This window comes from Mytilus edulis, chromosome 8 (assembly GCF_963676685.1).
Source record: "Mytilus edulis chromosome 8, xbMytEdul2.2, whole genome shotgun sequence".
Taxonomy (NCBI): Eukaryota; Metazoa; Mollusca; class Bivalvia; order Mytilida; family Mytilidae; genus Mytilus; species Mytilus edulis.
In genome coordinates, this window is record NC_092351.1 from 40,128,406 (window position 1) to 40,142,905 (window position 14,500).

Consider the following 14,500-nt stretch of genomic DNA (forward strand, 5'->3'; position numbering starts at 1 on the left):
GTTCAACGCGCTTGTGCGTATGTATAACGTGCGTGTAGCGTACATGTATACGCTAGACACAAGCTTGAGCTGGAAGAAAATTTTTATGCTGCATAAAAATTTCCTCGAGTTGTAGTGTTCACCAAGCGTATACCTTAGTTTTTCGACGTAATTAAAACTAATGCAACGCGCATTTATCGATTGCTAAAGCGTTCCTTTGGCGTGAAACTAACGTATACCGACTTTGTCAATTTTCTCTGTACGTTTGGTGCACGTCGGTCTATACGCCAATGTTTGACGCCGGCATAAAACATGCATATTTAAGTAAAAATCTGTAAAAAAAAGTTTCATTAGGGGATGTCATAAACGAGTAAAGGGAAACAGGATTGTTATTATGGCAAGAGGAACACATTTTTAGCTATCTGTGACACAGACCTTCCAAATCATAAAATGGTTACCATATAACTTTAAAAAATGTTTTCACTTTGCTTCTTTCCTTTGTTCAATAAAACACAAGCCCCAAAATTTTCTATCAATAGATTTTCTATATTCCCCATGCAGCTACGTCTTTTATATCTTTGATTTGTACATTTCACTTTTCATCGTTGACTGAATACATCTTTGTAATATATACTTTTTTAGCTTTATATATTATGGTGTTTCCATGCAGTTCATCTGGACCTGATGAAAAATCTGTCGAATTTGAGTCTGTTGATACGGAAGGAGAAGAACTTATATTTACATAATCTGATTCTACAGATTCATGTTCTGTTGCTTTCACTTCTGCATCTGTATTCTTCAAGTCGACATTTTCATAATTTTGTTGAATATTTGGGGGAGATTTATCTACAAAAGACCTCAATTTATTTTTTTGTTTTTGACCGGTAGTTTTTCTTTTCGCTGAATATTTTTCTGTTTGAGATTGGTAACACGAAGTCTGATTCATGTCTACGTATAAATCACTTTGGGATGTCATTTCTGTACTCCTGGTCACATCAACTATCTTTTTTAAAGGATTAGCATGGTCTTTCTTCTTGAAATGGTTGGCCTCTCTTTCCGCTCTCTGTGTTTTTCCTTTCCCCACCTGACGCTGAGATGACCCAAATGCACCTTTTGTTCCAGACTTAACTGGTTTCCCAGATTTGTCAACCTTTGATGCATTTTGGTGTAGTTTCTTCCTTCGAGTCTGAAATAGATAGTACAAATATAGCAGAAGCAGGCAGCTAGTTATTTAAATGCATTGCATTCTCTTTGACATGTAAACAATGTTTAACAATGATCAAAGCAGTTTGGCTTTTTAAAACTATGTTTTCTTTTGTTAATTCGGCTACAAATTTGGAGGCATTACGTTAGATTCAACCGGGTTTACTAGAAATTGTAGAGTTAAGTAATTATTGTAACCAAAGCGATTTTTAAAAAGTTTTATAAAAGAAAACTTTCATTGGAATATTTTCATCATAAAAGAAAGGGAAATTCAAATCATATGTCGAAATATTGACACAGCTATGTAAAACAAAAGAATGAAAAGTCACCACGGAAAAATTCAGAATGAGCACCCCCAATTCCTTTTTCCAAGAAAAAAATATTAAAACCGGGAATAATCTCAGGTGCACCGGAAGAGTATACGTGCACTCGTCACCTTAATTTCTTCCTTTAAATTCATAAATATAAGTCAGAAATACAGTATGAAATGTATACAAGTAATCATTACCTTGTGCACAAACGTTTGTGCTTTATCTGTTTGAGTTGTATCTTTGACTTCGCTTTCCTCAATCATATAACCGTTGTCATTCTGAGCAAAACAATTCTGAAAGTATAATATTTTCTTGTTGTTAACAAAAATAGTTACAATTTGTCTCTAACCTTTTGGTCATTCAAGGATTAAAAAGGGCATACTTTTGTCCTCTTCATGACGCCAATTATAAACTTTTTTTAATATCTGGAACGAGAAATTGTAAAAGAGATAATCTAAAGATGACCAGTTCACTTTGCCATAGAAATTCATGCGTCAGAAACCTCAATATGTTTAAAATCATATTTTAATTGGGCATTATGAATTACATTTTAATTAACAGTTTTTTCGACAAAATAATATACATTTATCTATAAGTAAATACCTTGATAGTTGCTTGGTCGACATAGTCATACGTATGATTGCCACTTGTTTCTAAAATCTGTGTGTTGAGATAAAATATTGTTTATATATATATTGTAGAATGATTTTGACACGAAACTTATATTATTGCTTTGTTGAGATAATTAGATTTGGGGTTTCAAATTATTTTTACTGTTTATCTAAAACATGAATAATGAAAATAAAATGCATTATAAAAAGTACAATGGGATGAAAAATGACTTTAAATAATTGAACAAAAAAAAAACAAAAAGAATTTTATAATTTGTAAACTCGCAATTCCGAAAACAAGTATCTCTTTTCGTTGCTTTAATTTATTAGATAAAGTTGATAATCAGACAATAAATTAATAAAGCAAGACTATGTATAAGGCTAATTTGTTGAAATGTTTTGATTTTTTTTGGTATTCAATACTCTTCAACTGCAAAATAGATTAATGATTAATATTGTTTGATTCCAGCGCACATTAAGAGGTTGAACTTGACTTAGTCTGGTGTATGGAATCGCAAATCATTGTATTTCAACAGGTTTGTGCTTATACATTTAGCCCCAAATTAGAATTAGCAAATTAAAACTTTTATCAATGTTCGATTTAAGGAGGTAGACCTAGGTTAAGGAAAATAACTCTTAAAATCATCAGTACGTTTGTGTCAACAATTTTCAAAAAAATATTCTAAGCTTCTAGGTTACATAGATTATTTTCAATCTGTTTCAGGTAAATGCTTAAAATACATTGATGAACTTGACTTTTACAAACGTTTAACTGATTTAAAGAGTTATCTCCCTGAACCAAGGTCTACCCCCTTAATTGAACTTTGTTCAGTCTTGTTTTTTCATCATTGTTTTTCAATGAAAAGCTCAGTTTTTATTTGGTTTTTGAACGCAAAATATATATTAACTTTGAAACCTATGTAACGACATAAGTACTAACCGGTTTAACAACGTAGTCGTACATTTGGTTAGGGTCTTTCCTTTTACTTATTTTCTGAAAAAGTTTGATATACATGTATTATTATTATCATCTGACAATAAAAGAGTAAAGACCAATTTTTCCATGCAATTTCTCTCACATGATCAATTTCAAAATATGTTGAAATTAGAATTTGAATTCAAAAGTCTAAATGCACAGCATATCTAAGAAGATTTTTCAATAATGTAGCCATGTCAAAAATAAAGTATATCTGCATTGATGTATCCTTCTGTTAACTTTTCATTTCTCAGCAGTAACACACCCGCAGCTCCAGTGTATGGCATTAACACATATCAGTTAATACGATACGCTCGTGCATGTTCCCGCTATACATACTTTATTAACAGGGATATTCTCCTTACACTACAATTGTTTCAACAGATTTATGTCTGAATTTAACAATACATAAGTTTTACGGATGCTATCACGAATAAGTTGACCAACATGGTCAATCGGTACCTCAATTTCACAAGCGACATGTTTTTTGTGGTCTTCATAAAATATACTTTTTTTTCACTTTTTGGTCTTTTGTAAAATGTTGATTGTGCTGTATTTAGACCCTTCTACAACGAAACTTGTTTAACATGCACACGAATAAAAATTGTCACAACGTATTTTGCATTACGTTGGAGGACGCATGACATCAGGTCAATCTGACGTGTAACTTGTGTAAAATGGAAATTTTAAATTAAAAGTACCGTTTTTTATAAATGACAGACGAAAGATACCAAAGGGAAATTCAAACTAATAGCCGAAAACATATAATATTTTATTGTACGAGCGAATAGCAGCTGTTCCATTACAAAACAAATAGGCGTCGTAATTAACCAGATAAAAAAGGATGGTTGTCAATGAATTTTGGCTGTTTAAGTATGAATATATTTGAATGGCTAAAATCTCATTTAGTAGGGCACAGTTGACATTTTTGATACGAACAATAAAAGTTAGTAAGAAAATGTTATTTACCTTTGTTGGATCCTCAACATAACGTGTTGTTAAAATGTCACAATTTATGTATTGACTACTGCTTGACTTGTCCAGTACTTCAGCGTCTACTGTCATCTACAAAATATTTAAATCCAGATTTGTATCATTCGATTTGAATATAAATGTACTAAGTCAGGAATATGGCAGTTGTAATCAAATATTTCTTTTCTATGTATGTTGCGTTTGCATTTGATTTTTATGCACTTCAGTGTTTCGGTCATTTCGTTGTAGTTGATGTGTTTCCCTCGGTTTTAGTTTGTAAGCCGGATTTTTTTTTCTCTCAATTGATTTATGACTTTGAACAACGGTAAACTACTGTTACCTTTATTTACAATAACTTATTTCATATAAAAGTTATTACAGTAACTTCACAAAAAGTAAACCTACCGACTTTGATTTTATAAGTTTCTTTAACTGCACGACACACAGCATTTCTATTTTATAGCATAGTGTTGAAAGAAGCAAGAGAAATAGATAAAACTTTAATATAAAATATGTATTTCGATTTTCTTGAACAGGAACTTGTGGTTTTATATACGTAGGAAAATAGAGTTCACGTACAATAAGTTAAAATATACCAAAATGGCTAGATGCAAATAGGTTAGTGTGTACCCAGCGATGCAATACAAAAAAAAACCAAAAAAAAACCCCCAAAAACATGGTTCCAAGAAAGACAGATAACACAATGAACAAAATATGGATAAAATCTAGGTAACGATCGCACAATGGTTATTGTACAATCAATGTTTTTGATGAACCTTTAAAACTCTTTGACGACAGAAACGAAGCTTTTTTGTAGTTTTTCTGTTGTATGCTAATACATTGTATTCGCTTATATGTTGTTTTGATTATTTTTATTATTAACGAAAAGAACAAAAACCCCAGAAAAAATGCTCTAATTAAATAAATGATACAGATACCCTTTCTTTTTGCTGCTGTTGGATTTCATATGTCAGTTATTGACAAGTTTAACGTTGCCACCGATTATAAATAACAATACAACTTTAAGTGCTAAATTTAGACCAATTGACATTAATTAAGTATGGTAATAGGATTGATAACTTTAAACTTGTATACATTAATAACACGCATTATTCATTTGGATACAAGGAGAAATAACATTTTGCAAGCAATTGTATTGCAATTTTGAGGCAATTGTATGATATCAATATCTCTTACAAGTCATTAGACTACGTTCAGTTTGATGGTTTACAGAGGTTATCTTATCTTTGCCATGCGTTTGACCTAACTAATTTTTGGTCATAATTGAAGTGAATTACATTGTGCCTGTAGTTGAGCACGAGAAACCTTTTACTTTTACTTTTAAAATTTGTTTGGAATAATAAAACATTTTTGGTTCAATACTGATATTCATGCAAGTGTTAAATACATTTTGTTTTACAACAACGATATACACATACAAGCCTAAACATTATTAAACCAATATCACCTACCACTAGTCCAATAATGGCAAAGCTAAAAATATAATATTATATGTATTTAAAAGAGAGGCGAAAGACAACTAAATGATATTGAAACTCATCAGTCAAAAACAAGCGTCGTCATAGTAAAAAAAAACCAACGACGAAAAAATTATTTTAATCCACAGATTTTATTAAGAATTGAATGCTGCTTTTTGTAAATTTATTGGGGTGTAAAAGCGTTGACCGAAGTACATTTTGTATGAAGCGCTGAAGCGCTTCATACTAAAAATGTGCGCACGGTCAACGCTTTTACAACCCTATAAAGTTACAAAAAGAAGCATTCAATACTTATAATTACATTTTTTAGCTAGTATCATGAAAACACGATTTTTATCAAGTTTTCATTTAATTTACCTGTGCACTTTATTGTGGAACCTCGTGTCATCATGAATGATAAATGTTATTGTCTAGTACAATTGTTTCAGGAATAGCACGTGATGTGCAGTTAGCCAATCAGAATAACGTGTTATAATGAAACATACATCTAATGTAATTATTAGGAAATGAAAACTTATAATAAAAACAAAATGGCACTTAATTTTTTGTTTAACTCCAGTCACTATATGAGGGAAAATAATGAAAACATAATTATTCTAATCGTGCTATTGCTAGCAAATTGTCTTTATTTACATATTTAGCGAATTTAAATGGTTATTGATATTTCAAATTGTTTGATATTTGTTTTTAACAAGAAAGAGTAACAATAGCTTTTGATATGGAATCTTATGCACTGGTCTAAACTCCTCTTATGTTTACCTTTCTTTGGAGAGCGACAAACGGCTAGATAGGATAGTACTATGTGTAAAATTAAAAAAAAATTCAAACCTCAATAACGTCTTCTTCAATCACTGTGTCGTCCTTCTTTTTACGTCTACCGCGAACCTCTGCCTGCTGAAAAAAAAACCAAACCCAATATAAACTCAAAATAACGAAAATTTTGTTGTGCAACAACCTTATGCAGACAAAACGCGCGTCTGGCGTAAATATAAAATTTTAATCCTGGTATCTATGATGAGTTTATTTATGCATTTACAGACTGAAAATTCGACAGCTGTCCAGATAATCAACAATATTTGTTTAATGTCTTTTATCCTTATTTACAAATTAATTATAGTTTAAGATGGCTTATGTGTAATTGGAGATTAACAACCTCATGAATCGATTGTTCACAAAATTCTTTTATGGATTTTTTTATTGATCTAGAAACCTCTTTTTTAGTTAATACGAAAAGAAGAAACCCAAAAGTCAAAAAACAAAAATAACTTTTCAATACCCAAAAATGAAATTGCTTTTGTGATTTATTGTAAATATTAATGTTATACCTTTACAAATCACAATGAAAACTAATGGTGCAGCAGAAGAACATCCAATACATTTCATGTCCAGAAATCAACGCCACTTTGGCTATTTGAATATTATACTGAAGAAATCGGATACGGGTCACGGAAATAATATAAAAATGAAAGGGAATTTTGATAAAAATGTCTCCTACTTTAAGCGATAGACAGATTGCCGGGGTAGAAAATAGATAAACACAACAATATACATCATTTAAACGAAACATAATGACTGTCGTTGCAAAAATCAAGGTTCCTTAGCTATTTTAAAAATCGAAGCGAGAGGATTTTAACATTGCAGTATAAAATACAGGCTAAAATGGCTGAAACGTTAAATTTGCAAACTTTGTGTTGAAAATTGGTCATTAGAAAAACAGGTTGCCAGGGTGAAACTTGAATGTCCAAAGATTAAGCAAGTCCAAACCTTGCATGTGTAGTCGTTGAACTCTAGGTTTCCACGTAATGTTAAAATGCCAATATTTCAAGAAGAATAAACTCACGAAAACACGGAAAATTCAATACATTCGCGTTCATTGTTTTGATTTTGAACGCCTTGCAACTTTACGCAAATATCAGAGTTATTTAAACAAGGACTCTGTGACGGGCAACTTATAATATCCGTGTTTTAAAGATTTTAATGATATCAAGTCAGTCCAGTTCAAACTATGTTCACGTGGTACATTTATCATTTACATATTATGAATATTAATTAGCAAAAACATTACTAATTTCTGGCTATGTAATCAAAGCAACAGGACTTAACCGATGTTCCTATCTCATAAATCGCTTGAAAGAAAAAAACAAGGTAATAAACAAATCCAGAAAAAACTCTTCTACGAAAATTAACATTTATCTGTCTTATTGATTTGTATCTAAAGTAATAAACATGCTTTATAACAACCTTTGTATTCAAATAACGTCATATTAATACCAAGTTGTCAAGCACACCTATTTAGTTTACTCGTCTTCACTGTTTTTATTGTTCAATTTCCGTATAACATTTGCTATTGTATTTCTTTTGTAGCAAATGCAATGTTTTAACGGATCAATGTATAAAGATGTTATGAACGAAAGCACCTGATATGGTACCTATAATCAGGATGTATTACTATGAAATAAAAAAAACCAACAAAAACACCCAACAAACTCCAAAGCTAATTCAAAAAGAAGTAACTCATAAAGACTGCCAAAACCAAAACGCACGATCATATCACCATCTGAACCACTGAAAAAAAATACTGTCATATTGCAGTACAGACACAAATGTATGTTATATATAAAAATCTTGCCAGCCATAATACTGTATTTTTAAGCATTTCTTATGAATTAAAACAAACAAACAATGAAAGCGTATAATATGGATCAAACGTGACAAATGTGAACATTCAATTGTGTAGTAATAGCTTTTGGTCAATACATTTAATTAGATAAACTATTATAAAAACAGTCTAATGACTGATTTAACAACTACTGCATTTTCTGTAGGAATTAACAAACATAATTGATCCCGAAAGATACCAGGCTTATTATTCGTTACGCAAGACGCCTGTTTCGTCTACAAAGACTCATCATTTATGCTCGAAATCAGCAGTTTATGATCTGATCTTCAAATACAATACTATCACACCAAGCTTAACTTTAATACTTGTTGTGCAGTGTCGTTCATACCTTTATAATATGTTTCAGAAAAGATATGAGATCTGCTACTATAGCTAGATAGAAACACTAAAGGTACCAGTTTTACTGCACTAGACTGTTATGCGTTTTGACTTTCAATGTCAATACAAAAATAGGTATGTTGATACCTAATTTCGGCAACATGACATTGAGAAGCACACTTCACTTTTTGTAAAAAAAAAAAAAAAAAAATGAACGATATTGGATGTTCAATTTTTAAACTTATTTTTTAAAGATTTTATAGTACCAGAACGAAATATATTAATCATATTATTTCTTAATGATATGTTATATATTTTGTCATCAAGTAACATAACATTAAAATACGAATTTAAAAAGTTAGTGACCTCTTTGGAAATTTAATGTTCGATATTAAAACGATAAATTTCCATATTTGATATCTTAATTCAAAAATGATGATTTTTTTATACGAATGAATTGTGATATATTAACAGGAAACACATAAGATTTGACCCTACAGAAGATCTTTTCGCAAGACTTTGTTGGTCTGAATTAATAAACAATGACTGGTGTTAATCAAAAACCTACAACTTGATAAACATGAACCTTAGTGATCAGGGTTTTCAAGTTCAAACAAAGTTTATTAATATACTATAATCTAAAATCTATTAGTTACCTCTCTTTGGTCTATGTTATCTGTAGTACTCTCTGAATCTTCTAACATGCATTTTGTGAGTATTTTTCGTCGAAATAGGAAAAGTAATATTACAACTGCAACAAATACAACGATTAACACGATGCCAATCACTCCTATAATGAGCCATTGTGGTGATCCAGTTGTGTAATCATTGTTAGTAGTTGGTGTCGAAGCAGATTGTGTACCATTTGGCATTTTCATTTCTTTGAAAACAAATTCGCCTGAAAATAAAGTAATCGATTTAATTTTGGCGATGGTAGTATTAGTAATTTGGAAATATTATTGTATTTATTCTTTATTATATAATGTTAGTCCTGTCTTTTTTTATATAGATTTTTTAATCACTGTGTGCTACACGTCGGTCTGTTTATTTTATTCGGAAGAATGGTTACTGCCATTGGCGAATGCCAAAAAAAACCGGATCAACAGATGTAACAAAATGGATCCTATTTCGAAAAAGATGGTATAAAATGATAAAAATATAAACATGTCTTAATTGAAAAAAAAACGTCCAAACCTATAATTGCGTTGATCAAAACCTGCAACTTTTATACGTGTGCGTGCAAAACAAGCTTCTTGGTGGATGGATACAGCACATTCAACATTTTCCAAACAACCGAAAAAGTGAAATAAGTATATTAAGAAATAAATCAGTGATTGCCAAATAAACGGATAACCAGATTTAACAAGTTTGAACATGGATCTTATTATTAATTTATTACCAAACATAAAACAATAAACTAGCGTGAAAGATGGTAAATCGCTATCATGAGGTGCACGTATTTGTACACCATATCCGGATTACAACAATTAATGTCTCTTCAGTGATGTTGGGAATCGGAACAGCATTTGGAAGGCATATAATTTTCCTAAATTTACGATGAAGTCATGAATTTTATATTCTTTTCAACGAAATACATATTTAGCGTAGCAAATCATTTAAATCTTTTTATTATTATTATATGATTCCCTTACACATCAAAACAGATTATAAAAACAACATACATTTTATTTTACATATTTAGTCAACCAAATAAAACACGCATTTGTAAATATGGATAAGTGATGTGTATTCAATATTTATCCATTGCACCTTTTGATAAGAAAACAACATAATCTTAAATGTATCATCGGTCATAAATTATAAAAATAGTAACAGATTTATATCAAAAGTTAATCGATTTTAGAACATTAAATTGCAAAGAAATTGTAAACATCCTTTATTTTCTATTTTTATCCTATTAGGAAAAGTGTAACAAAAGGAAGTAAAATTTGAGAAATTTATATCTTTTTAACATAATCTATTACAGTCACATGGATTTTATTTTCATAAATTTAGAACACAAATTTGAAAATTTTCGATTCCTCATAAAATAATCATGTTCATGCTAAACTTTACTTGGTGGTACATATATATGTTTTTTTGCTGAATAAAACACATGAGAAGTTATAGTTCGGCTACTTTATGTTCTTATATATTAAAACTGATTTTTTTTTCAATTCAATCAAAATATTCCCTAATAATTTACATAATAAGTTTCGTATGTTGCCTTAATTTCATTGGTCGACATATTACAAAAGTTATATTCTTTATATCATAAAATGCAACATCTATGACTGAACATGCACTTCATGACAACGTGAAAATAATGCACAATAACAAACCAAACAAAAAACAAGTTTTCACTTTTTTAACGTTGATTCTTTATAATTCTCTTATATAAATCTTTATGTCACTGCAGTATGCAAAGTCCTCACATTTTTACTGTTATGTTTGTTTTAAATTACCTTTTCCTTTAAATGTTCTGATTATCTTATGTTAAAAACGTGCAAGTTTTTTTTTATTCTGTCTCTCAATTATATAAGATTTAGAAGGGACGAATGTTGCATTGCCATTAAAAGTATTTCATTTTGCAATTGACATTGCGAAGTCAATGTAGTATAACTCAAATGCAGGATACGTATACGAATAAAACATTGGAAATAAAAGACTTACCTGATCGCTTAACCCCTTTGAAAAACTGCCTTGAAAGTATTTTCTATACATGAAAATTACGTTTAAATGAGTAATATATTTATAAAAAGTACATAAGGAAATTTAAAAGTTTTTATATTTATTAACGCTATTTATAGATATAACAAAGAGAATCATTTGAATTGGAAAATACATGTACCAAGTTAGATTTTATAGACTTTTCCCCTTTTTCAATTTGCCTTGAAATTTGTTTTATTTTGTTATAAATGTTTGGTTCTATTTATGTTCAATTCAATTTCGGATGTAACACATCTTCTGATCGGCTGACAGTTTCTTTTTGTCTATCAGCGCATAGACAAAAACAATAATGTATTCATGGCATCTTCAATATGTTTTCGGGATTTAATTCTTAAAGATGTATTTAGAATTGAATAATAAGGCATTACTGTAATATTATTTTTTTGTCTATTCAAAACGACTGTGATATTTGTCTTTCTAATCGAATAAACGCAAAATGTAATGCACACTTTTAAATAACCCACTGCGGGTTATTCAGTAGTGCACAACTGTTTTTGTTATGTTATTTATTCATAGAGAGGGTAAGATATTACAGTCATTCTTATGTAGAAATGCAGCTAACATTATAAGCATTGACAATGTACTTTAAAAAACACAAATGACTTAGACTGACACTACTGAAAACTGCTAATTAAAAATAAAATCATTGTAGATACAAAGGTTTTGTTTATTGAAGCTGTCCTATATGACCTGCCCCGAGACATATCTTCAGAATGATTAGTATAACATGAGACCGACAACTAAAAAGAGGTTGCGGAAAATTCGCACGATATTTGATTTAAGAATGTAGTAACCTGACATAACAAGTATTGTGCAACTATATAGTAAGGTAATACAGTTAGGTATAATACATTGTGGACAATAGAAGTCATAAAAAAGTCCTAGGTCTTTTTTAATGGTGTTCAGTACCACCGCAAATGCGTTTTAGGACATGGCTTTAATTGATAATTGACAGTTTACCATATCTACTGCTGCTAAAGTAGGTGAAACTGCTGGTATACAAACACATGCTGCTTCTAATTAATAAATTCCCTCTTTAACTCCCAAGTATCAATTGCGTCTCAACTGAAATTAACTTGTCTTCAGAGCACTTATACCTTTGATAGGCCCGTAGACAGCACTGTGCTGAGTAGTTTTGCATCTCTTACAGGTTTGAGGGGCGATATTTTTCATAGGTTTAGATGGATGTTTTTTAAAACTATTCCTACCGCATATACCAGTGATATCTCCTTCTTACACATATATTACTTAATGCCATTGGTGGATAGGCGATTTTGGTCAATTTAATACTTTATGATATCTTATTAAACAAGATATAAAAGCATTGTCGTCTTTATCATTCAATTTTTGGCAACTGCTTAGGCTAATACCCTGCATTGGGTAATTGTCTTTCTCTTGAAAGGAAAGACATCATTCTAATCTGTTACACTTTGAAGCAAAAGGGCAAACAGAGCTTTGAATTGTTGGTCTGCCACTTAGGGAGATGATGATTGTTTTATGTTAAAAATTGGGAGATTCTGAGAAGTAATATTTACTCAATAAATAGTGATATGTCCTCTCCTCCTCGGTATACTATTCTGGCTTAATTGAATGGCCTGTTCGGGTTTGTTAAAGAGAAACAAAAAAGAGCGAATATCTTTTCAGCCTTTGTTTAGGAAAAAATACCTTTTTCTGAGTTTCATTTCGTTGTTTTCATCTAAAGTTTATGTGTTTACCTCGGTTTTACTTTGTTATCCTCATTGCTTTCTCTCAATCGAATTATGACATTTGAACAGCGGTATACTACTGTTGCCTTTTTTATGTTCCTTCTTACCGATTTGCAAAATCATTACGGGGTGTCTTTCATTTTAAGATTTTGAAGACTTTTCTAAAATACTTTCTAAACATTGCAATTATTTTGTTTTGATTTTTGTTTTGATTTACAAATTTAAGTTTCCAATGACAAAAATTAAAACTTACATTTAGGAAAGCAGATTTCCACCATAATAAACTCAAATTGCAAAAGTTTTACAATTGATCACGTGTTATCACATTTGTATAAATATTTGTTAGTTGTTTGGGAACTGATAAAGAGGTTGCTCAACCAAACTATTAAATTAAAGTAACATGCAGCACAAGTTTGAGGAATACATTCAAAACTCGTGTTAGTATTGTTAATAAAAAAGGGACCAAAGGGGCTTGGAATATGAATTGTTTTGTTGGAAAAAAGTATTTTTGTAGATTTTATATATAAATTTAAGAAACTGTTAAAAATCAACACACCTTCGGGTGCGGGATTTACTTGCGGTATTGAAGACCTTTCGGTGGCCTTCTGCTGTTTTCCGCTCTTTCGAACGGTTGTTGTCTCTTCGATATAAATACAAAAACCAAGTGATTAAAACTACATTTCATTCTCTTTTTTATGATTCAATCTGTTAGTACACAACCATAACTACGTTAAGGAAAAATAATCGTAGTAAACATACATTTGCTCATAGTGGCAAAGATTAATCTTCGCTTATAATCTTCTTTTTTGTCGTTTGTAGAAGATTATAACAATGAACATCATTTCTGATGAAATATAAAATAATTATCATATCCGTGTGCTTAATATTGTAAAGATGTTATATCTAGTTTTATACAAAAATTACAAGACACACTAAATTGAACCGGAACTTTTTTCAAGTCCGCATGGTTAGAACCTTAAAGGTTTCAATCATAAATTTGGGTGAACGTAAAATGTTTAAAAACAAAAACCTGACTTATAGATGTACATGAAGTAAACTCATTTATAACAGTCATTAAAATGTTGTTTTAACTTCTAAAAAATATCAATACGACGACCATAGTTTACAGTTTTATTTGGTAATTAATCTTCTTCATGATTTTGTGAGTACTCAATCAATGCAAATTGATAATGTTTGCCATATTGAAACAGGTCACTATACCATTGCAAATAATAAAATCAGAAAACTACTGAACTCCGAGGAAAATTCAAAACAGAAATGAATAACAACTGTCACATTCCTGACTTGGTAAAGGTAGTTTCTTAAGTTGAAAAAAGTGGATTGAACCTGGTTTTATAGCTAGCTAAACCTCTCACCTTTATGACAGTCGCATCAATTCCATATTGACAACGAACAATTGAACAAAACAAACAGAAATAATAGGAAAAAATGTCAAATATACAGCAGTCAACATTGTTTTATAAACATAATCACTAAAAAAACAACTATGTAACA

The 14,500-nt window shown here is 30.4% G+C and overlaps 1 protein-coding gene across 1 annotated transcript; it reads right to left on the minus strand.

Annotated features, from left to right (window-relative positions):
• Positions 1–426: 426 nt before the first annotated feature.
• Positions 427–9,466, minus strand: LOC139485548 (uncharacterized). Its single transcript, XM_071270101.1, has 7 exons — positions 9,206–9,466; positions 6,380–6,445; positions 4,050–4,145; positions 3,045–3,098; positions 2,097–2,153; positions 1,691–1,786; positions 427–1,165 (listed from the first exon to the last, which is right to left on the minus strand). Exons 1-7 carry the CDS (start codon positions 9,425–9,427, stop codon positions 572–574), a joined length of 1,185 nt encoding a protein of 394 aa, XP_071126202.1. The 5' UTR covers positions 9,428–9,466; the 3' UTR covers positions 427–571.
• Between the last annotated feature and the right edge of the window lie 5,034 nt (positions 9,467–14,500).